This window comes from Dendroctonus ponderosae, unplaced genomic scaffold, assembly GCF_020466585.1.
Source record: "Dendroctonus ponderosae isolate FM_Combo_2020 unplaced genomic scaffold, Dpon_F_20191213v2 Dpon_F_20191213_2, whole genome shotgun sequence".
NCBI classification, from domain to species: domain Eukaryota; kingdom Metazoa; phylum Arthropoda; class Insecta; order Coleoptera; family Curculionidae; genus Dendroctonus; species Dendroctonus ponderosae.
The window spans coordinates 5,430,515-5,455,150 of NW_026018165.1; the positions used below are offsets into that span (position 1 = coordinate 5,430,515).

The 24,636-nt window shown below is 33.1% G+C and overlaps 3 protein-coding genes and 1 long non-coding RNA gene across 4 annotated transcripts; 3 read left to right on the plus strand and 1 right to left on the minus strand.

Annotated features, from left to right (window-relative positions):
• The first annotated feature begins 767 nt into the window (after positions 1 to 767).
• Positions 768 to 2,823, plus strand: LOC125503571. Its single transcript, XM_048664253.1, has 3 exons — positions 768 to 856; positions 2,338 to 2,683; positions 2,743 to 2,823. Exons 1-3 carry the CDS (start codon positions 852 to 854, stop codon positions 2,821 to 2,823), a joined length of 432 nt encoding a protein of 143 aa, XP_048520210.1. The 5' UTR covers positions 768 to 851.
• Positions 2,824 to 20,176, plus strand: LOC109538302 (peroxidasin). The gene is made up of 9 exons (XM_019905476.2): positions 2,824 to 2,924; positions 3,091 to 3,220; positions 9,892 to 10,109; positions 11,113 to 11,351; positions 11,790 to 12,009; positions 12,119 to 12,386; positions 14,941 to 15,146; positions 15,201 to 17,349; positions 17,999 to 20,176. The coding sequence occupies exons 1-9, from the start codon at positions 2,870 to 2,872 to the stop codon at positions 18,111 to 18,113; spliced, it is 3,600 nt and encodes a 1,199-aa protein (XP_019761035.2). The 5' UTR covers positions 2,824 to 2,869; the 3' UTR covers positions 18,114 to 20,176.
• On the minus strand, positions 9,745 to 22,033 carry LOC125503520. Its single transcript, XR_007280939.1, has 2 exons — positions 21,958 to 22,033; positions 9,745 to 10,029 (listed from the first exon to the last, which is right to left on the minus strand). It is a non-coding gene; the product is annotated as an uncharacterized LOC125503520 (long non-coding RNA).
• LOC109538304 (clusterin-associated protein 1) lies at positions 21,063 to 23,868 on the plus strand. The gene is made up of 7 exons (XM_019905478.2): positions 21,063 to 21,713; positions 21,960 to 22,156; positions 22,238 to 22,423; positions 22,517 to 22,612; positions 22,762 to 22,979; positions 23,123 to 23,400; positions 23,454 to 23,868. The coding sequence occupies exons 1-7, from the start codon at positions 21,692 to 21,694 to the stop codon at positions 23,693 to 23,695; spliced, it is 1,239 nt and encodes a 412-aa protein (XP_019761037.2). The 5' UTR covers positions 21,063 to 21,691; the 3' UTR covers positions 23,696 to 23,868.
• The last annotated feature ends 768 nt before the right edge of the window (positions 23,869 to 24,636 follow it).

Sequence of the window (24,636 nt, forward strand, 5' to 3'; positions counted from 1 at the left end):
TTGAAACTTGGTGATTCGGCAGTTTTGTCGCAATTCTCATAGGCGACACGACCAACTAAGAGAAACTTAATTAATAATTGCATGTTCCTAAAATTGAAATGTGTCTGTTTGTGTTGCACTGGGTTTAATCATTTAAAAGAATGGTTTATTTATTCCTCGCCGCCGTCCAAACAAAACTTACAAATAATTTAGGTTTTACAGTGCAAAACGTCAGCATGGTTGGTGTAAATATATTAATATTCTTTCCATGCACATTTTTAATTGTGGAACAAATACGTTTTAAAGTGCAACCAAAACCTCTGGGTTATTCATGAGCTCATTATCATCTGAAATATCTATAAATACCTGCCCAAAAAACTACACTTGCGAATTAATAATGCAGCTTTATTTGCAGAAATAAATATGTTAATGAAAGTAAAAAATATTCTGTTTATCGAGATACTTTCAAATTTAATACAGATTTTAAAGTAATTTTCGCTGATGGAACAGGTTTTAAATATGCCACTTAGTTGGTCATTTTCATCTTGTCTGGCCAACTGCATGTATTTTCGGATCTGCTTAATAACAAATACTTAATGGAAAGTTGTCGACACGCCAACGATCCATACAAAACCCATTAATAAAAAAACAGAACCACAAATCATAGCGAAAGGACGCATTTGCAAAAAGGAGGATACCTCGGAGCCATCGAAATTAAGAATAACTGTTTCTTATTACGAGAAGTTCCACATCTTTTGGGTTTAAGAACTTCTTTACATTCTTGTCTTGCATGTGGCTGAGTGTGTTTCAATATTATTTTTATAGTGGGTTGAATAGTTTTTAAGTGCTCTAATGATCATTACGAATACAATATGAGGTGAGTTAAATACAGTTGCCAGTCATTGTTGTCTGAAATTTAAATGTTGAATAATGTAGTTATTGATAAACTGCCTTACACATATGGAGTTTGAAAAAGTGTTTTTAAGAAGTTCAAATATAATTCTAGTTCAATATTAAGTTTTTAGGGTGTCAGATTTACTCATATATTATAGATGGATGACTTTGGTTCAAGAAGTAAAAAAGGTCTAATGTTATCGTGAAATGTTTTTAATTTTGTTTTAACCTAATGTTTAATTAAACTTAATTTTATCTAATCTTTTTAGGATGATAATGTTTAGTTGTTAGTGCGCTATTTTCATCCAGTTTTGCTACTATTGCTGAATCGCCTATTCGCTTCGATTAAATCGACTGGGATACTAAAAAGTATACTTAAAATGTTATTCTTGCAACCTGCATATTACATTGTCTTGTCATAACATATGGTTTTTCTATATGCAAACAATTCTGGAAACATTAACATTTAAGTAGACAGTTAAAAGTTCCGAACTTTCACAAAGAGTTTTAAGAGTACATTGTAGCCTACACTCACTTTCGCCCAAACAGTCACGATATTTGCAGAGCAAAATAATATGAAATATGTTGCAAATAAGGAAATAAGAATACCGTTCAACTACTGCCAATACCAGTTTTTTCTGCTAGCAATTTAGACATTTAATTTTTCTAAATGATGAGCCGGAATTCTGTTACCATACTAAATTCTGCCTGTTATATCGGTCTGCACAACTCGTAAAAGACATCAAACGTTTTCTAACTGACTTGTTTGTTTATTTCACGTATCTTTACAACTTCCTGGTTTGGTTGACCACAGTAAATGAAGAAACAATGTTCGAACATTGAATGTGATACTAAATGTTTCTATATTGTAGTGAAGCTCGATGGCGCAACTTTTGGTTGCATCATTGATGTTGCAATATTAATGCAGTTTTGTAGTTTTTTACCATTTTTGACGAACAAGAATGTGCATTTTCTCTTGCATAATTTGCGTAGTTCAAACATGGAATTTGACTGCATTATAAAGAATATAAACGTATGCCAAGTATCTGTTCGTGATATAACTTACTTTTCCTTAACATGAAAAGTTCAAATTCAGGACAGTAAAATAAAGTTAGATATACATTAAGCTCGAAATAAACTGATAAATTTGCTTCTGTGTGTTTTGTCTTTATAATATTATTTTTATTATGTAAAACTTTGTGGCGTTGCATTTTCGTGCCCTCTTTAATTATTGATTGCTGCATGATTCATTAATGAACGTTATTAGAACGGCTGTTTAATAAATATATCTTAAAACTTTGACTGGAGTTACCAAACAATTCGGATTTTCTTATCAAGCTAGAAAATGAGAAACAAGAACTGTTGAAATGTGTTCACATGCGGAATTGTTTAAATACATTTCTGTATTATTTCCATTCAGCTACTTTGACATTTATACCTATTATCATTTTTTTATTGTTTTAGTACAAATAGAGTGCAAATAATTTCCATCTTCATAGTGTCGTCACTTTGGTTGAATCAACCAGTAATCAGTAAAAGCCAAGAAAACCCAACCCACCGATTAAACACTGAAGCAATAATTGACGATTCCAGTGCTGAAGACACTCATTTGCCATATGCCAATAAACATTTACTCACGTACGAGGATTCTAATAAGCAGACAAAAAATGAAAGCGCTTTACGCACTAAGAACGACTTGAAAACATATAAGGAAAATGAAAGCACTACAAACGATGCTAAATCGGTTATTGGCACTGTGTTTAATACTAAGAATGATAATAAGACATTGGCAAGGGAAACTGAAGATGCGGTACCAATTAGTCGGGTTCAAGAGAATGTGCTTGAAATAAACAATAACAATTCATCTAGTGCTTTGAACTCTCACCAAGTAGTTGTGAGAAAACTGAGGACAACTGTCAATTTTCAAAAGCGAGAATCGGAAGAAATTGACCTGGAAGTTGAAAAGAGGGATATTGCTAATGCTGTTGAACATGGAATGAGAGCTTTGGAGGAATTGGTTAAAATTAAGGAACCACTGTTGTATAAACTAGGTAAATATATTTTTTTGTATAGAAATAAATTCCTGATCAATTTAAATACGTTTCGTTAAATTATCAATCGGGTACAAGGTGTCGTTATTTCATTTAAAAAAATTAATATTCAAGTATAAAATCCAATAAATCCAGTTTAATTATAACTAAAAACATCTTTTTGTAGGACTTTTCTTGGGAAACAACGATCCGGCAGCAAAAGTTGCAAATTTTGGGAAACCGAGCAGCTCAAAAGCGGTTTATCTGTCCCAAATTGGATACGCAACCTTAGAAGCCAGTAAAAAGATATCAGAAGAGTAAGTTTTTCTATGATTGATTTCGCTGGATGTGACCATGATAATCTACAAATTAGCCATAGTCTAATTGCATGGCGTTATCATTAAAACTGGTAAATTGCAACGTTCGCTTATTGAGTAGCAGCCAACAAAATATATTAAAACATTTTTAGTTAGAAAAAATTGATAAAACCATCGCTCCGGTTAACATTTAAATATACAAAGTAGCACATTTCCCAATAACAGTATTTAATTCACCACAAATGCCCTAATTTGCAGCTGAAAATAAACTTCACACTTTGATTGCCATTGTCTTCGCCTATTCCAGTAAATTGGTGTAATATTTTTTGGTTGCAAAAATACACAAATGACGATCGTTTCAAGAAACTTGTTACGAATCGTACTGTTTCACCATTGCTCTATGATCGTTATATAAGAAACAATTCACTGAATAAGTTGTCCACTTTATGGTTTTGTCAAATTAGAATCTTGAAATTTAAATGAATTGTTTTTGTTTACTTCTTAGTTAAACATCGTTGGATGTTGCTTAATTTTGCATGCTTTTGGTGATCGACTGGGAAACAAGTAATGCAAAGAAGTGAAGTTGAGTGTCAATCTAATTATTAGAAAAAAGTGCTACCTGATCGTTTTTGTTATTTCTATTTTTGATCTAGTTTCGTGTTGCACAAGGTGATTTCTTCAAATTCAAATCTTGAAATAATATTGGTATTAGTTTTGTTCTTTTAATTGACCGACTGTTTTGCAAAGATATTTGAAATTTATTTGCATCTGCAACAAAGCATTTATAAATATTTGCATGTTGACATTGGCCAATTTATTTCAAAAATTGCTAATCAACAAAGTCTTTACGGGTTTCCAAGAAGCATAGCAGATTTATATTTCGTCATTGCTAATTACTGGATTTTCACAAGGGTTTTTACTAGAGTTTAGTGAGTCAATTAGATTGTTTCTTCAACGAATGGTTACCACTTTAATTAGCAAAGAACCAGAAACAAATTAATTGTTCAATTCTAATCGATAAGGAAATGCGAAACAGTTGACTATAATCAGAGGCGTGCGGGTGAAATTTGAAAGAAAGGAAGCAATTTATAAAAACACCTATTTAGAATGCAATTGAATTATTCTATAATTTTTGGCAAAACTTGCTTATAATTTCGTTCTAGAAATGAGAATGCAGCGACATTTTCCTAACAAGATTTTAATAACTCACTGGCATTATTTTTTTTCTCAATGTCTTGAGTTTGATACAAAGCAGTTAGTTCCGAACATCTGAAAAATCAGAATATAATCAAAGATTGTAATTGCTTTTCGGGAAATTGCGTTTCTTTGAACGTATTAAAATTACACTTCGAGAAAGTTTACATCCTCAAAATTCTTGAACCTGTTATCCATTTCTTGATAGATTAAATCCAAAATTTGAAAAAACTTTAAAACAACGTTATTAGTGCATATGCGTTTTCTGTTTGGCTCGAAACTTCTATCTATAATATTATTCCGGCATTTTTCAAAGTCACCGCTTTTCTTATTAGAATTTTTAAGTTCGACAATTTTTTTACACAGAACCCAATATAGTAGCAGAGAGCTCGCCGTCGTTAGTAATAATGTAATCAGTAGTTTTATCTAAAATAATTGCAAGGAGTCGTGTCTGTATGATTTCCTCCTTTATTTTGTTTGATACAACAGTCGAAATAGCAGAAAATTCTGAAGTTATTCTAAATTCGATTTGATGTAGATACCTTGAAACACATTAGAATGTTCCAAATGTGATTTCAAACAAGAGTCATATTTCGATACTAGGGAAACAAGATCTAGATAATTTCCTCTATTCTCTAAATCCAAGTTCATGTAGGCTAAGAAAGCACACAACGCCAATAAGCCTCTTCAGAACGTGTCGATTTTTAGCAACTAATTAATTAGTCGTTGATGGCTCACTTGTAACGATTTATCCAAAGATTGATCAATTCGTGTTTTCCTGAAAACGTTTTTATTGACAACGGCAAGGTAAGCGATTCTTCCCTTGCTTCCATCGACAAAATCTACCAAATTAATATGTTTCATATAAATAAGTAATTTTGAACTTCAAAAAAATATTTAGTTATATAGATACCTTATCTAAGCTAGACTTACTGAACTATACTGCATAAATTTTTTTATTGAGATTTCTTTGATTTGATACGACTGACTTTGATATTTTGCTATTTTTGTTTTAATAGGCTATACCTTCTGAGATCTCTCTGAGTTGCAAAGAATTAAAGTTACAGTTATGCTAAACAGTTTAGTTAATAATAATAAGCACAGCTCGTGATACATAAGTTGATTTAATTACTGTCTTGGACGGTAATCTTTATGGCAACTAATTTACATACATTTTCCTGAAATGTTTTAAATTGGACATAATGCTAAAATCACTGATACAAGTTAATGATTTACAAATACTTCTAAATGGAATATTAAACATTATTCAAGGATACATTACTTCTAATAAAAGTTACCTATCTATGGGAATTACTGTTGCGAGTGCATTTGCAATATCAATAAATAACTTGTGTATAGTTACCATATCGAAATGAATTATTCGAAATTCAATAAATCCTTTCCGCCGTTAATTGACTATATTAACATTCGAAACGTTCTGGGCAGTATAATTTATTTTCATCTTAGAGACTATAATTTGAATATAATTACCGAGACATGACTCACTCTATCTGGATACTATTTATTTTCAATACTAGTCTATTTATAATTGTAGTTCTTAATAACAACTTCGCTTCCGATATTAGTAAAAGCATACCTTTTGCCACAAATAGAGCAAAACTATAATTTCTTAAAATTGCACTATCCATTTGCCCAGCAGAAGTTTATATAATATAAATTGTAGGTGTGAAGACTGTACAATTGAAAATTAATATATTGCCAATAAAACCGACTTTTTCGGTTTGATTATAAAGTTTTAGTTTACAGCAGTTTAAGTTTTGTGGGATGTGTTTTTCAAGTAAAATTTTGAAATATTTTTTTGTTACATTTGAACAATTGAATTTATCAAAATATGTGCTCATATGATTGAAACATCTATAAGAAATATACCACTTAACACTGTTAGAATGAATAGTGGTGTGGCCCTTCTTTAATTTCGTATGACTGAGCGACAAATTTGTTTCGCTGTAAAATTGAAAAACATTTAAAACTTATAATAAAAAAATATAACTGCAGCTTTAGAAATTTCTAGTTTTTCCGAATCAGTGGCCCATTTTAACTTCAAATTCTAACAAAATGCTGCTGCTTCTACATAATTCGTATTTTGTATTAATAATTGCTTACTATCGACATATGATATAGTCTCTTTTAAAACCTACCAGATTGATTGGGAATAAGCAAATTTGCGGCACTGTGCAATCGTATTTTCGCAATAAAATTACATCTGTGTAGTCAACAATCATAAAATTCTATAGCCTACAACAGGATAATATCTATTCGACGATGAAAGTATTTCATTCAGCGTCAATCCTCCTGTCCAGCATTAAATCTACCAAAAACGTGCAAAAGAAAGCCAACCAAAGTGACAATCAATTCAATCAACCGTATAAACTCTTCCTTACCATTAAAAGACTGGAGGGAAAGTTAAGATGCATAGTGGGGTCTGAAAATGCATGTTTTAAAGATCTTTACTACAAGGTGTTTTCGCTTAGTTACAATTGGTATGTCACCAAAGTAGTTTGTGCATCTCACTATTCAATCATGGATTTCACTTGAAGTTGGAAGGTCAGTATTAATCCCAGCATTAAAGAAAACGCTTTATTGAAAATATTTATTATATTATTTCTTATTTTAAGAAAATTGTGGCTTGGTGCATGATGTTTTTAAAATATAATTCCAACAATCATGTTAATGTTTTAGCAAATACTTTAAACTCATTTCTGTAAAAATAAAATTTTGAACAATTGATGTTTGTCTAAAACACTATTCGGAAACTAAAAATATTTCAAAATAATAATTATAGGTTCTTGGATTATAAAAAGTATAGTGTAAATAATTCTCTGTTATTTGTTTATGAAGATTAGTTATTTACTTTACTTTTCTTTAAAAACTCCAGATTTGGTAAATACATAAAAGTAAGTACTCAGGACAAATCGAGATGTTATAAACAAACTAGCAAGTATGTTTATAAATTGTTCATATTTTTCACAACATTAAACCGAGAATAAGCATTGTCATTGAAATAGTTGATTAAGCGTTAAAATTACAAATTCCAACCGGTTCAATGAACTTTTCAGAGTTGATAAGTTGCAATGTGTATCTTGTGGTATTCAGAAATATTTTATTTAGAAAAAAGTATTGTTAATACTCACGATATTCAATTTTGTTCGCAAAAAGATTTCAAACACTATTGAGGCAATGTGCAAATTTAAAGAATTTATTAATGATAATTTAGCCAGCAAATAGTTCTTAGCATGAATCGTTATGAAGACAGTAGATATTTTGCGAGAATGTAAATATTTTCTTCATAAATCAGTTAAAAGTAACTGGAAACAATGCATATCCTGTTCCAGTAAACAATAAAAGTATGCATGTAATAAAAGTTCGTCTCTATTGCTGTGTTACTAACTTAATGAGATTGTTGTCTTTCAAAAACGTACATAAATAAAAATTTAATGTTTTATAATTTTAGTTTATTTCTTTCAAAGATTACTGATGACCTATTAGTTCATTCATTGGGGCAAAATTTTCGAAAATCAAATATCATTCGAAGGTGCTTAGAATAATAGAATTTTCATTTGTCTATTTAAAACTTGCACAAAAAACGATAACATTTGCTGCAAGAAAATAGTACTTTTTTAATTAGCGGAAATTTTCCCGGTTTAAACGTTATAATGAATATATTAAAAATGTTTGGACATTTGTGATCAACTTTAAAAGGTCAGAAAATGCAGCCTCAAACGGAACATAAATCATCCAATTTATTTTGTCGAGTTTAGCGATTTGAGGATAGCAAAATAATCCTGCTTTATGTGGCACGTTAACGTTATTATCTCTTAAAACAGCTGAAATGCACGTAAATCAGCAAGGAAATTAAGTTATAATTAATAGCCTTCTATAAAATCATACTATGGTTGCTCAATCTTATAATTCGTTTTTCATCCGAATTCTAAACGCTGACTTTCACCATTTCCTTTCGAATTAAATTATATTAATTTCATCCTATCGTATTTAAGAAAGTGAACACCTAAATAAAAATGAGATAGAATCGAAAGTGGCAATGAAAATAAACTGTGCTTGCCTACTCACTTTCAACCGTTTCCCTTTTTATGGTTTATAAAAATTTTAATTGAAAATGATGTCCTAGTGACCCGGAAACCTCCAATACACATTCAAACATAATTATGAACTACACATGAAAGTATGAAAATAATATCGGAATACATGAAAGCATAACAGATAAATAGATGTAAATTAATGGTCTGTTGGTTATCATTTCAACGAGATGTAAACGTGTTTAATCAACGAACTTAGATTCTACTTTCTAGCCAGTGGTGGTCTTGAAACTTTTACGATTTTTAATAATGAAGAATTTGACATTTTGGATTTTGCTTGATGGCAATCGTATCTCGAATAAATGATATTAGAAAAAGGCAGAGAGAAACTGGTGAAAACAAGGTTACTATCGCTGATTAAAATGATGCGGTCAAATAACAATTTTTCAGATTTGCGGTTTGGCATCTCGGAGAAAGGAAATACAAATTATTACGAGCAACAATCGAATTTCAATTATAAAGTATTCCCTTTCACATAACCGCATACTTATTCAAAAAACTGGAATATTCGCTTTTTGTTTCATCTTGTTAAATGATTATGAGTTTGCCGTTTTTGCTCAATTATTCTAAAACTATAGCTAATTTATTTTAATAAGCATTAGGAACCGTTTCTATGCATGAAATTCGATCAGTCACAAAAATACCATTTAAATTTTGATGTTGCTCAAGTTATCAAATAAAATCTGAATTGACCCAGTTTTTATGGGTTCTAGAAAGTACTACAAACAGGTCGAATATCTCCAAAGATTAATCAGTGCTGGTGGTTGAAGCAAAGAACTGTTAACATTCCGTTTTCTACAAAATTCTTATTTAGGAATCAGTTACAGCAACTAATAATTAATAGAGAGTCTTAATGAAATGCGATGGTGTATTTTCGAATTTGTTTAACAAAAATTGACTCTGTTTACCCAAAAAGTGTCGGAAACTCTCGGTTTTAACCGTAAACTGTTGGGTTAAAGATTTTAATTTCAACCAATTTTTTTTATACAATTTAATTCAAAATAGTGTCTTTTAAAATAAGCAAATGCAATGAATGAAGTATCTTGATCATTCGAGGCCAAATAATTTGGCTTTGACTTTTTTCTACGGTGCTCTGGAATGTTTAAAAGCACCTTGATCTCATCTACATTAGTGCCGCAATAATGAATTTAATATATTTTTAGCAAGTACAAAAAAATGTATTAATGTGTCTTATTAATAAAAGATGGTGTGCGAATGACTTCTAGTGCCAATTTCAGACCAGAATTTGCTTATTAATGCACAACCTAATAAACTGGCGTCTTTAATAAGTGTTAATATATTGTGAAAACTAGCACACTTTTCTAATAATCCCATTTAATAATTGGCGTTTATTTGTTTCAGTAATCGTAGAAATGTCGGGCGCCAACCTGCAGGGATACCCGTCCAGGTCCAATCGAAGGTGGATCTTGATGAATGTCCACTTAGAGGACGCCCTAGATGTTCGCCAGCTTCTCTTAGATTTAGAACTGCAGATGGTACCTGTAACAATTTGCAACATCCATGGATAGGATCGGCAATGCTGCCTATGCAAAGATTCCTGCCTCCAGTTTACGAAGATGGTAAGTTAGTTACTGAACATACAGGTTGCATTGGTGACAAAAGCACAACAGTTCCTACTCTATTTAATTTTGCCGAAATTTAACAACTATCAGTACTTTAACAAAGTGTTTAACTGATGAATGTTGCGAGCTACTCATTTTCTTCTTGTAATGTCCTCCATTTCCCTCCTCCTCCAAAAAACAAATTTCAGGTTAAAAAATGGTTTCATTGCATTTTAGAAAAGAGAATAAATATTGTGCGGCATTTATTTGAATCATTTACCATTACTTCACAACTATTAATTGATGGAAATGCTTTGAATGAATTAATTCTTTATCTGCCCCTTATTACTGAACTATGAATAAACAGCAAATGATTTTTAAGCTAGACGTTGTGTGCAAAGACGGCTTCAGATCTGAATATTTCGCATTCTTTTGACCACCTAATAAAATAGGTTTTCCTTAAAAGGATACAGTTTAATTTAGCCGATAAACCAATTTTACGCGTTACGGAAACGCTCAATCCGTTTAAATTAACGACCTAACTGCATTTAATTAGCTTAGGTAAATCATCAATTTTTTTAAAAAAAGCTCGATTTTGATTGATTTTCAATACTGACCAATAAACGAACTATAATCAGTTCGTCTCCGCCTCATTGTGTGGGATGTAAAAGAGCTTCTTTGTGTGACCTGACTGTGATAGATAAATTCCTAAAATTCATAGCTTTGCGAATTTTCACACACAAATGCCGTTTTTAACTCGACACTATAAAGCATTATTGATGGACGACTTTATCTTGGGCTTTCAGTAAAAAATGACGAATGTTGAAATGATGCTGATGGAATATTTAGCTATAAAGCAGATTTATTCGAGGGCCCGATTTAAATTAACAAGGCAGAACAAGAATTTGAGGAAGTCGCAGTAATCATAACAGACGAGTTAAATATGCATTAATTCAGCAGAGTATTCTTGTGCAAATGCTAATTCTTTTTAAATTTTTGCAACAATAATTCCTTGTTCCAGGCATCCAAAGTATAAGACGTGGCATTTTCGGTGCCAAATTACCATCGCCTCGAGCCATTAGCACGATTATTCATAGAGACGAAGATCGGGAAATTCACTCAGTTACATTAATGTTTATGCAATGGGGACAGTTTATTGATCATGATATAACTTCTACAGTTAAATCTCGAGGTTTTAATGGCTCGATTCCAAAATGTTGTGAAGATGGTGGCCACAAATCATTGCCTAGAGAATTTCTGGTAAGAAGCTATGGATACATACATTTCATATATAAATACATTAATTAAAACATGATGTTCGTTCTGACGTTTCGCAAGCATGAGTCGTTTGAGCATCTTCAGAACTGGTTTGATCGAAAGCTTACACTGTACTGATCGATGTTCGTCCTGATTTCGACCAGACCACATTTGAAAATGTGCCACTGGTGCCTGCGAAATATCGGGAAGGAAATCTAATTCTCGACGACGAAACTTGAGAAACTACTAGTTTTAAGAAATTGTCCCGAAAGCATATCTCTTTGGACATCGAACTAATTGACCCAACGATTGACAGGAAAATAAAAGTATAATTTTTTGCAAATATTTAATTTGTGCCACCCGCTTTTAACCAACATTATCAACTTTTCTTACAAAGTTTCCTGGAAACGTAATGCCTTCTTATACAAAAATTTGTTTTAGCATCCATCATGCTTGCCAATTGAAGTGCCTCGAAATGATCCGTTTCTGAGTCGCTTCAATATTGGTTGCATGGAATTCATCCGAAGTGCACCATCAACAAGAATTGAATGCGAGTTAGGATGGCGTGAGCAAATAAATCAAGTAACACCTTACATTGATGGTTCTACGATTTATGGTAGTGATGTGGATGCAGCTGACTCGGTCAGAACATTTAGGAATGGTAAATATTTGGCTCAATGGTTGCTTCAGTTCTTCCGAGTTCAAATTGCATACTTATATTTATTTAGGGTTTGATAGTAATCTATTTTTTGATTGTAAGTTATTTTTAGGCAAAATATTTTATGGTAATTCAAATCAGAACCACGGCAAGGAAGATGAGATTTGCACATCAGGAGCTCTCTCAGAAGACTGTGTGCAGCCCGGCGATCATCGATTTAACGAAAATCCCGGGCTAGTAGCCATGCATACCGTTTTTGTGCGATACCACAATAAAATAGCTTCAATACTCTCCAGAATTAATCCACACTGGAGCGATGAACGAACATACCAAGAGACTAGACGCATTGTGTATTCTGTTATCCAGCATGTGACATATAGGTAACTAAACAAAACCCAGCAATTATTGTAATGTATGTATTATTGACTTTGGAATGTAAATTATTTCAAATTTGACGGTTCTCTCGAAGCACTATCTGCGTCTCTGTCTTCTTTGCTAGTTTCTGACCACATTCTACTCCATTCGTCTCATATTTTTTACTAAAGAATAACTTTAGATACTTAGATCTTTACAAAAAAAATAAGATTATTAGACACTAATTTTGAGGAATAAAACTAAGTTCTCAACTAAGCAATTTTACAGTTTTAACAAATGATCGTAATTACACGATCAACTTCACAATATTAAACGCAGACCAAAACGAAAAGTTTACCAGTGTGTTTTTAAGTGTTTGACTTCCGGTCGATGGTTCGACACCATTTGAACAGCAATAAATAATGAATTACGAAGAGATTACATATCCATCTGTCGATGTTACCTCTAAGAATATTTTAGATTTTCTTAATATCAGCCTTACGCCAATAACCGAACTTAAAATATCACCAAAAACACTAGAGTTGCATCTGGAGAATTGCATAAAAATAGAACGCGTTCTATTGCAGGTAGGCCTGGGTAACACAGTGGATTTTTAGGAGTTGGCGCAGTGCTACGCAAATGGCTTGGTGCGCCAACCCAACACACCGGCGCAGTAACTCAGTTCCATTGCTGAAAAAATGTTGATAACTTTTTTTCCTTGATTTTAGATTAGAAGGGCCATTTATTAATAATTTTTTTAATTTTTTTTTCAAATATTCAGAATTTTCCAGTTTTAGCCCAGTTACTCTTTCTTCTAAATGCTCAATTTCCTAATGTTTCACTTAAAAATCCTGACAATCTTAAGGTATTTTTCGCGAAAAATTATGAAATAAATTTCAAATCCTTCGTCGCTTTGTAAAAAGTTTTGAAATTCCTTTCCAGCTTCGACTTGGGAACAAAACTCAAATAATTTTCTATCCGAAAATGAACAGAATTAGCGACAGTTTATAACCTGTCACCTTTATACCTCTGAAGACTGTAGAGCTTGTTAAAAAAGTGTGGTTTTTTAGTTTTGAGTTATTTTTTTTAGCTTTTCTTTTTACTCAAAAACGCTCTATTTTGTAGACTTTCACTTAAAAATACTGACAATCTGTAGGTTTTTTACGACAAAAATTACAAGATAAATTTATAGCTTTGGAAAAATGTACAAATACTTTTTTCCGCGTTTTCGGGGCAAAAACGAAAATAAAATTATCTCGTTTTTCCCCGGAAGCCATTAAGGTTTTCTCCAAAACCGATCACAAAACTAAAGGTTTTTAGTCAAAAACGCAAAAAACATTATTTTCTGATGATTTTCTTCTTTTCTGACAATAACGACTTTCAGCCAAGAATGGCAAAATTAATTTGGCTAGAAAATTCGCCTCATTCATCGGTTTGCAGGGAACTTTCGAAAACCCATTTTAGCTTCAAATTTGACACAAAAACAAAATAATTTTATTCAGTTTTTCACCGAAAGTAATTAGGATTATCTTGAAATAACGACCAGAGAGCAAAAGTTTTACACCGCCACTCATCGCTGATCGCTCTAAAGATTTTTGAAGTTCCTTTAAATTGTCAGGTCGTTTAAGTTTTCACAAAGTTTCTATTATGCAATTTTTCGCACGCACAAAAAGCGATTTATTTTTTAGTTTTACTTAAATTACTGACAATATTCAGGTATTTTCTGTGAAAAATTATAAGATAAATTTTATTGAAAAAAAAAAGAAAACACTCGCCTCCTTAACCGCTTTGCAAAAATGTTTGGAAAACTTTTTGCAGCTTCGAATTATGGACAAAACCCTAATAATTATTTCTGGGTATTTTTTCAAAAATATTTCCCCGAACTGAAAAAGCGAAAGTTTATAATCATTTATTTGGAAAACTCTTGGACACTGTCGTTTCTTCACTTTTAGATCAATATTTCTAAGCAACAATATCTCTAAATAGAAAAATCGCGTTTTACCTAACGTTTTACTGTAAAATACTGGCAAACTTAATCTTTTATGCAAAAAAATTAAGAGAGCGATTTTACAAGAAAACTCGTCGACTTTCTTTGGACTCAGTTCCGTTGCTGGGAAAATCTAGATGACATTTTTAGTCGTTTGAACAAAGTAGTAAAACGTTACGCCGAAAAAATGTAAATGACCTTTTGTAGATGTGAAAATTCCAGTCTCGGGTCTCGTAAAACTTTAATAAATCACTTATAACTCATCAACCGATGAGTTATAACTCGTTAACGCAGAGAGCGGCAACAACTCAATAGCGCAACCCAACACAGTGTTACCCGGCCTAATTGCAGGCATTCAATGCACAATACAAAATTGCTTACAAAAAGATCGAAAATGCCCCAATATTTTACATTTTCAAACAATAAGAACCTTGATCTTAGATGCATTTGTCGAGCTCTAAATCTGAAATTCCTCAACTTCCAAAATTAATATTTCCAGAACTTTCAAGCTTTTTTTTCGGTTTGCCCTAATACACATTAGTTCTGGTGGGTTTTACGATTGAAAATAAAACCATCCGTTTTGTGAATTTCAGAGAATATTTGCCGGTGGTATTGGGACCTGAAGTAATGGACCTATTCGGTCTGAGACTTTTGAAAAAAGGTTTCTACAACAGCTACAATCCAAGGATTAACCCGGCAGTTGCAAATTCCTTTAGTACCGCAGCATTTCGATTCGGCCACAGCTTGGTTCAAAACTCTTTTATCCGAAGCGACAGCCACCACATCCCTCTATTTAACAGTAAGTTATATCAATGCAAATAAATCGTTTTACCGAAAATGTTTGTGTCCCCAGATGTTTCCCTCCACGAAGAAAGTGCCAACATGGAAAATATTTGGAGTCCTGGATCGCTGGACCGTTTACTATTGGGCTTTGCAAATCAACCGTCCCAAAAACGGGATGAGTTTGTAGCAAATGAATTAACCAATCATCTGTTCCAATTTTCGTCTCCTTTCGGAATGGATTTGGTCTCAGTCAATTTACAGCGGGGCAGAGATCATGGGATTCCACCTTATACGTTCTTCCGGGAACCTTGCGGATTATCGCCGATAAAAAATTGGCGCGATTTACAAGAAGTAATGAATATCAACGTGGTTTTTAGACTGAAGAGCTTATACAGCCATGTGGATGATTTGGACCTTTTCACAGCAGGACTGGCTGAGAAACCTCTAAAAGGAGGCGTGGTTGGTCCAACATTTGCTTGCATAATAGCACAGCAGTTTGCCAATTTGCGCAAAGGGGACCGATTTTGGCATGAGAACGGTGATGTTGAGTCTTCATTATCTCCAGCACAGTTGCAACAGATAAGGAAAACGTCACTATCTCAGATTATATGCCAAACTATGAATGAAGTGGAAACTATCCAACCGTTTCCGTTTCTGTCAGCGGATAATTCCCGAAATGCTAGGGTTTCATGCGATAATCCTGAAATTAGAAATTTCGATTTGGCCCCATGGACTGAAACATCTTTCGAATTGAATAACATTGACGATGATGTTGAAGATTCTTTCGAGTCGGAACGATCCCATAAAAGTGGGAGGAAATTGGACTTAGTGACAACTGTAAGTGACGAAAGTATTACTGGACTACCAACTAGACGGGAATTTAGATTTAAACGGAGTACTAAGACTGACAGACATAGAATGAAAGACACTACTGCAAAACCTCGAAGAACTACTATTAAGAAGCTAGACAAGGTAAAAACAACTGTACGTACACCAACTGGGACTGACAAAAGCACATCAGCTGAGTGGAAATATGGGAATTTTAACAACTTACCGATCAGACCAACCTTTGGCCAGTCTTCAACTACTCGTCCAAGCACGATACCTGGAAACTACTACCAGATACAGGACAGTGATCACAATGACGTTACATATCTTTTAGGATTAGTACCGGGAAGACCTACAAAACCACCCGCAAACCCTTCAGTGCAACTTAACATTAACATACATTATATTCCTCAATCAACGACATCAAACCCTATTTACGTCTACAATAAAAAGAAGCGACCAGGCAGCACATCAACTAACTACGTTACTACAAGACCTACCTTGACCCACACTCATACACCAAGCCCATCGTACGAAGAAAATAACTTTATTCTAATTACTAACCGACCTGCTACTTCAACAAGACGACCTGCGACTACGCAACATCCTGATGACACCAGCTATCCCACCTTCGACTACAAGCCGGCGTACGACAAACCTTACACTTATTTACATCAGACTGTAAAACCCACATATTTCCTCAATAACATGGAATATGCAACGACCAATGGACTCAAACGACCCAACAGTAATGGACTTGGAATTGCCTCTAATAGTCATAGACCACGACCGTCTTTAGAGTTCACTCAGTTATCAAACTCTGGGCAGACTAGCACATATTACAATGAAGATCACGCACACTATACACCAGACAACGATAAAGAGCCAGTATATATTTCCAGTGGCACAAACTATTATAGACCGACTGTCTTTGAGAACATACCATTTTCTTCTTCTAACATACCATCGTATCCCAATTCGTACCACAGTTTTGAAACGAAAAAGCCCAATTATCAAAGTACATTTGAAGATTATGACGAAAGTGTGATCGTGGGTGGTAACAATAACAGAGACGAAACTTCTCCATCAGATGATATTTCAAATGAGTTCTTTGATAGGTATGACCAGGACGTAAAAGATACTAATCGGGCTTCGGCTATTGATTTAAAACCAGGAGTTGTTATTAGCGACAAACTGGATTTTAAATCGCGGATTCTCGATCAAAGCGTGAACAGTGAAAACCCCACAGACGCAAAGAAGTTTATAAAATTAGGAGTTGTCAAGAAGGTGGAGAGCTTGGCGCGAGTTGGAAATGATCCAATCAAAGGATCCAGCCGGAGGTTGAAAAGAGTGCGAGTTTTAGATGTTGACGTAACACCAAGTGAATCCAGGTAATAGAAATACTTCACACACTGTATTATAAAGTCAATCCATTTATGGCAATTCCTTCAAAAATATTTCCAAAATTTGCTTATTGCCAAAGAAAATCTGAAATATATTTTATATACAAAACGAATTAAACATAAGAATAGACAGAAAGAAAAAACAAAAAAAGCAATACGAAAGATGAAACAAATAATACATTAAACAACAAATCTTAAATACTCCCAACATTTTTAAAATATAGTAAGCAAAGTTGTGCATTTTAGTGCTGCAAGGAAAACTTGAACTAATTGAAAAGGTAAATGTTCACTCGCCGGAAAATAATTTTTAAAAGTGTCACCTTTTGTTTAGGTTTATTCAGTCAAGAAATATTTTTAGGCGCAACTATAGTTCAATTGAAAAATTTTGAATTTTTCTGTGAGGCTAGCAATTTACTGGCAAGTTGCTCCTATTAATTAATTAGTTTTTTTTAGTTAGTTGTTTCTATAATTCCTAACTATCAACGCAAAAAATCGAATGCTTGAATTTTACAGTGCAGTTTATGTACTTCTTTTTGCATTCTTATTAATGCATTTAAACTAAATAGAGTTATATTATATGTTATAGAATAGTTTAAACCATCAAAAGCTAACAAAGCAATTCTTTAAATGTTTCCAGTGGTCAGTGGAAATTCTTCAATAGCACGGAGGAAGATCCATCTACTAGAGAAGTTCCCGAACTCCCCATGAACGTTCCTTGTTCGTTCGAAGTTCCGAAACCAATGATATCTTGACCGACAAAATCTAACTAGGTAGGGCCTCCATAAATATACTATACTGACTGCTAATAAGAGTAGAGACTGTAAAAATGGACAAACGCAAAATAATACTGGACACTACATAATACTCACCGACAAACTGACTGACTACAAATACATAGTTTCAAGGTGACTAAGATTTACATTTTGTAATGAATGTTCATCTATTGGACGATTGATTTGTGTGATTTTTGCATATTGTATATGCTCTATTAGGGTAATTTTTGTTTAAATTACATTTAATGTTATTTATAGTTAGTTTATTAAATAAGTGCGATAATTAAATAAGTGCAAACTGGGGCAATATTGACGCAAAGTTCTTGATTTGTGTGACTTCATTTCGCCAATGTCCCCTGAATTTTACTGATTTCAATAGTACTGAAGATTTCTTACGATAAACTCTGTTGCATATTACTAATTTGCTATCATTGTTTGCACACGATGACCTCAAATATACTACAACTTTACAATTGACTTGACAACGAAATTCTAGAATTAATCAGGGCGTATAGATAAATCCGTGTGAAATTATTGAAACTGACTACTCGTAATTAAACGAACGCAAAAGAAAAACAGTGCGTACTATACAAAACAAAGTCGACATTAAAATCGAAAAATATCGCAACTTAACCACCCACAAAAAAATAACATCAGACTGACCAGACTTCGAAAACTAGACACAGAAAAAATGTAAACCACAAACTTAAACATGACTGACAACATTTATTAGTTGCTAATCTACAAATGTATACGGCAAAGGAATGAGACTTAGAATAAGGACATATTTTCAGTTCGTAATTACTGATAATTTCCACAGACTTTACCGAACTCTACCCACTTAAAACATTTGTATTCTACTTCCGAATTGACAAATCAAATCACCTTTACAAGAACACTAAACTTTTGACCTGATTTGTGTGACTAAATATAAATATAATATAATTGCATTTAAAGATGATCGCAATCTATTTCAAATGGACCAACTTACAGATAGACTCTTTCAATACATTGTCCCACACGGATGAACATTAATTTCATTACCATAATTAAATGACGAATATAAAACATTTAGTCAACATACGACATTTATTTCACTAGACTTTACTGACATATTGGTGCATAGACTGGACAGAGACTAATGCAAGTTTACTAAAATTTGCCGACATTGAATAATTGGACGATTTAACTGCACGACTTGACCATGAGTTCTCCTATTTTTGACCAGAAATTTTGTTATTTTGCTGTTTACGCAAGATTACTCAAGAACGAAACAGCTTTGACACAATTTTCCTTTGTCACAGACCAAACAGCCTACGGACAGACATAAATTGAATCCTCAGGGTATACCTGCAACTGACATGTTACAAAACACGATATCATTGCTAAACGATTTTTTGTCGTCGTTGGAAGTTGAAGAGAACAATGCAATTAAAACTGAAAAAAAAAACACATGTGAATAAATTGAATATATTCGCAAATATGCCTCGATTAACCCGGAAATAGAATTAATTACCGCCTTCATTTGAGTCCCTTCCTATAGACAATCGAAGGGCTTGATAAAACCCACCGAATTTTGAGATTATTTCTCCGTTTTTTTTTAGTAAATGATTAACCTAATTGGCCTTGTTCTGTTCATACATGCAACAAATATTAATTTACTAGACTTAAATATGACTAGACCAGACATAGATAGAACAATACAAACTTAAAAGTATTAGGACACACAGACACACATTTTTACTTAAATCTTCAATGCGTAAAACTATACAATGTAGAATGCGTATAGTTTTAGATTAATTTATATCTAACATGTAATTATGCCTATTTGCCATTTCATATTTGCGTACTATTTCGAAAGGTATTTAAATGTATTCGCTTGATTATTAATTTTTATTGCTTAAAGCCTGACTTCGTAAAACGTCTAAAAGGTAACCTTTTATGTGTACATATATATTGTTACTATTTTAGAAAACCAGCTATACTGCTGCCAATTTGAGTGATACATACCTATGTTTATGCATTACATATTTAATTTATTATTTATTTTATTTATTTATACTATGCTAGTTATTGTTTGGTAATAAATTAATTATTTTATTAAGTGCTTTTCAATGCCATGCCTTATTAAGAACAGTGAGTGAAAAGTTTGAAGATTATTTTAATAATTTGCAGCTTTCGGTAAATATATTAATGCCTCAAACGGCAATAGCTATAGAACTTTTGAATCAAGTAGAAAGAACTCAAACAGGTGTTTCGTACAACAAAAAAGCGTGTTCCATTACCAGAACAAATAAGTGCTCTTAACAGTTGCAAAGATGTTCGAAGTTGCAAACTTGTAAAATTATGTGGCTTTCGAAAGAAGTTTTAGTTCACTATAGTTGAAAAGCAAGTAAATCGACAGAACTATAATGGACACAACGTTTTTAAACGGCGCAGCAATAATATACAAATCGCGTGGTGTGATATGAGAACAAAATTTCATATTATAAACAGGACTTAAAGGTTAGTAACTTAGCTTTAAATGCATATTTTAGTTAGACGCCTCACATGACGGGCGATCTATATCTACAATTGTCCTAACTTTCTTATTTCAGGCATGTATGTTGGTTTAAACTTTTAAAGGTATCATTCAGCAAAAGTTAGCAAACCTCACGAAAGACGTCAGTAAGAATTTTCATTTGTTTACTGCAAAATTGCTTGATATTAGTTCAACCAAATAGTGATTTTGCATTTTGTTCACGAAAGATAATTCATGCACACGCTTCTCCCGAAAGAATAATTCTTGGTTCCGACGCATTTGCCTTTTCAGCGTTTTCCTAAGATTATTCGGCAACTAACTTTTTGAGACTTCCAAACAAAGTTACACCAAGAATGCATTGAGGTAAGCCATTGTTTCCCAGATTTTTTGTGAATACTTTTCTATACTTGATTATTTTCTAGCCGACAAGTTCAAATCAGAGCACTTTCTGTATTAGTATTTTCGAGTCTCGAGGATTTTAACGTTTGCAAAATCTTACATACAAATATCTTTCTTTATTTCTTATTTATTTCGCATAAGACGCCCCACACTACATCTAACTTACACACTAAATCCGCAACCATAATTACCAGTATTTCCACTAATTCTGTGTAAAACGGCTTTCAGCAAAAGCAAGTAATACTTTAATACGGCGCAGTTGTAAGACAACGTTCAACCCTTGTTAAATCTATTTTAATTTCATTCGTTTTTCTAATACATGCTTAATTTTATTATTTTGTAAAAATATGAAATATGTACTAATGAGTAAAGTTTGTAAAAATCCAGTTGACCAATAGGTAATAGGTAAATTAAGCTTCACTAAATGTTCTCCCAGAAAGAAAAACATATATTTATAATTTAAAATGCAAAAGTGAAACACCCAGTATATAAAAATTAAGTAAGCAGATGTCATAATTGATTCAGCGTATTTCACCTGCTCTATCGAAACTATGACAACAAGAGCAGAACATACAAACTAAAGTCACAATTACTGTTTATTATTGAGCGGAATCACCTCCGAAAAGGTCGTAAAGTGATGTCGTTTAGAGACGTTCGAAGTAAGTTTCGTATGTTGAAATGCACCCCATTTATTACGGTATTTTTTTAATTGCAAAATAGTTTTTCAATTTACCTAAAGTAAAACTCTTCAGCTTTCGATTAGTGATCTAAACAACGTTTGTGTCAGGCAGTTGAGAAAGTCCAAATACATAAAATAAAACAATGAATTAAGCAAAACTCCAAATAAATACAATCACATTTATGCACATCGTAATTAAGAGGGTATTAGAAATCAAAACTTACAGATTTGCTTGAAATGCTTCGGGCTCTGGGATACCCAAAGCTGGTATCCATGGAAAGTTTCCGCAAACCCAATTTTCCTTTAGTAGCAGATCTGCTTGTATGGTTATCCAAACGGTTTGACCCAGATGTGGACATACCTTTAGAAATCGCTACAGAAGAAAACAGAGTAAAGCTTATTAGGAATTCTGCGCAATTTATGGTATTTAATCTGTTTACTGTTTTTCCTTAATTTCATCAATAAACAGTTCTAACTACTTCTGTCCAAATTGAATCCTTGTAGGCATTAAAAGGCAGCATTAAACTAAACACAAAACGCCTGTATCAAGCAGATGGATATTCAGTTAAGGAACTGCTGAAAATTGCATCCCTTCTTTATGATGCCTTAAATGTAAACTTGGATGAGAATGAAGAAGATCAAATGAATGAAGAAAGTTTTAGTTATCGAGATTTTGATATTTCCGATAAGGTAAGATTACATATGTATATAAATTGATTTAGAGGCCAATGCGTAAGCTCCCCGAGAAAATATCATGAACGTCTAAAAAGATCTTATATTTAGGTAAACGATCTCAAGCTGTCCAGGCAATTGGCGAGCGAAATAACGAGCACTGGAGCAACATTATTTGATCTTCTTGGTAAAGAAGTGGACCTTAGAGTAAGACATTAAAAATATAACAGAATTTGGACACGGTTAAATAAAGATTACTAGCTTCACAGTAAAATGCAATATTCTAAAGTTCAAACTTGAAAATGAATCTCCCAAACATCTATTTGCTACTCCGAGGAATAACATATTTTTTGTAGTCAGCTAGACAGAGAAGTATGGGCAGACAATTCGAGTTATCCGAGGTGGAGGCAGGTGTAAAGAAAGCGATAGAGTCAATAAATCAGGAAATAAGCGAGACTAAACAATTAATTGACAACGTTGCAGCAACTGAAGCCAGTTTAGACTCGAAGATTGAACGGAGAAAGATCGAGTTGGATCGTTACGAAAAACGGTTGCAAACTTTAAAAAAAGTCAGGCAAGAAATTGCTTTATTTCCTTCAAATAAATTATTCTTTAATCGCGGATTCGTCTATTTACTCTCATTAATAATATCTTTGTTTGTTGAAGTAGTTCTTTGTTTGAAGTAGAAAAAGCAAATTCATTTTTTGCTGTTTCTAGGCCAGCGTTCTTAGAAGAATTCACTGAACTTGAACAAGAACTGGAGCAGCTTTTCGTCCAGTATTCTGTTAGGCTAAGATGTCTAAACCAACTGGAAAAGCAGTTTTCTGACTCAGAGCGAATACAGTTGGAGAAACAGATGCAAATTACATCTCCCCGAGTGCCGACCATTCCATTAGACAAATTCGAAGGAAATGACGATTTTCTGGAAATGGAAAATACTGAAGAAAGACAAGGTGCTATTAATCGACAGGAAAGACCTAGAGCCAGTACCGCAGGTAGATGTGAAAAAACCGTACATCTAAGAAAAATAATGGGGTGTTTCCTTTAGGTCGCAAATCACGAGGCAAAACGTTTGGATCCATGCAGCCGCCTATGGCAGACAGCCAATCATCTCTTGATCTCAGTTCAGATTCTGAGACTGACTTGTTTATTAATAAAGAAGAACCAGAGTTGATGCACTCAGAAGATGAATCACTAGCTCTTGAATTATCTGCAATAGACCGAAGAGCTCCATCAGGCAGAAAGACTGGCAGCAAAATGCCAGAGCCCAATAGTGATGACGACTTTTAGAAATAAAAGGCCGACGTTTTTTTATGTGATTTAGATGGGATTGTAGAGGATCTGCTTTCGAATATAGATCAGTTAAGTGACAGGATTACTAATATTTTGCAGCAGCTAATTTCTACAAATTATTGCCCTCAATTTCTTGCCGATTTAGTCAATAAACTAGTCATTAAATCTCATCTAGTTTTTGAATTGTGTTAATAAAAAATCCATTGTTATACTAGAACATAAGCGCTGATAAAAATCGCTTCAAAAATTTTTATTCAGAAAGAACCTCAAGTTTTCCATTTTTGACCTATATTTTCTCTTTTTCGATCATCAAGAGGACCGGTTGTTTTTTCAATATCATTTCCAGTTTGGAATATTTGGAGGTAAGTACCTACGTTTCAGTTGCATACGTTTATTTAGTAATAAACGTATTTTTGAATAATTTACTATCTAACGACTTAGTCAATGTATAGTAGTTAACAGAAACTGTAACTTACTCAATTCATCAAATTTTTACCCGAAAAACCCTGATTTAAGAAGTGATTGAGCATTGAACCTCGGAAATCCACAACTTTTTATTTGGACTCCAATTGAGAAATAGTGATAATTTCTGTTCATATGCATTAAGGAAATATTTCACAAAATGGGTTTGAGAAAAATCATAATAAACTGGAAAGGCTATCTTGAAAAAGTTTGTTTTTTTATCTTGTGTAGGTACTGTGGGATCCTCAGAACCGCTAGACGTTCATTGGAAGGAAGTTGGTAAGAAGAAAAAACAATGCGACGCAGTATCACAATTAGTTTTAATACTATTTATCCAACATAAAATTATTCCAGAAACCCTAAGAGCTGAAGTCGTTTTAATTAAATAAATTTGTTTTCAAATTTACGATTTCCTCGCACTGTCCGTGTATCTCCTGCGGCCGACAAAGTAAAAGTTGCTCCCATATACATGTCTA

Coding starts and splice junctions, on each gene's coding strand:
- LOC109538304 (XM_019905478.2), top strand. CDS start 21,692: ATGTCGTTTAGAGACGTTCGAA. Junction 22,613..22,761: donor GTAAAGAAGTGGACCTTAGA/GTAAGACATTAA, acceptor TATTTTTTGTAG/TCAGCTAGACAGAGAAGTAT. Junction 23,401..23,453: donor ACCTAGAGCCAGTACCGCAG/GTAGATGTGAAA, acceptor TGTTTCCTTTAG/GTCGCAAATCACGAGGCAAA.
- LOC109538302 (XM_019905476.2), top strand. CDS start 2,870: ATGAGAGCTTTGGAGGAATTGGTTAAAATTAAGGAACCACTGTTGTAT. Junction 10,110..11,112: donor GCCTCCAGTTTACGAAGATG/GTAAGTTAGTTA, acceptor TCCTTGTTCCAG/GCATCCAAAGTATAAGACGT. Junction 17,350..17,998: donor GTAACACCAAGTGAATCCAG/GTAATAGAAATA, acceptor AAATGTTTCCAG/TGGTCAGTGGAAATTCTTCA.
- LOC125503571 (XM_048664253.1), top strand. Junction 2,684..2,742: donor CAAGGGAAACTGAAGATGCG/GTACCAATTAGT, acceptor CAATTCATCTAG/TGCTTTGAACTCTCACCAAG.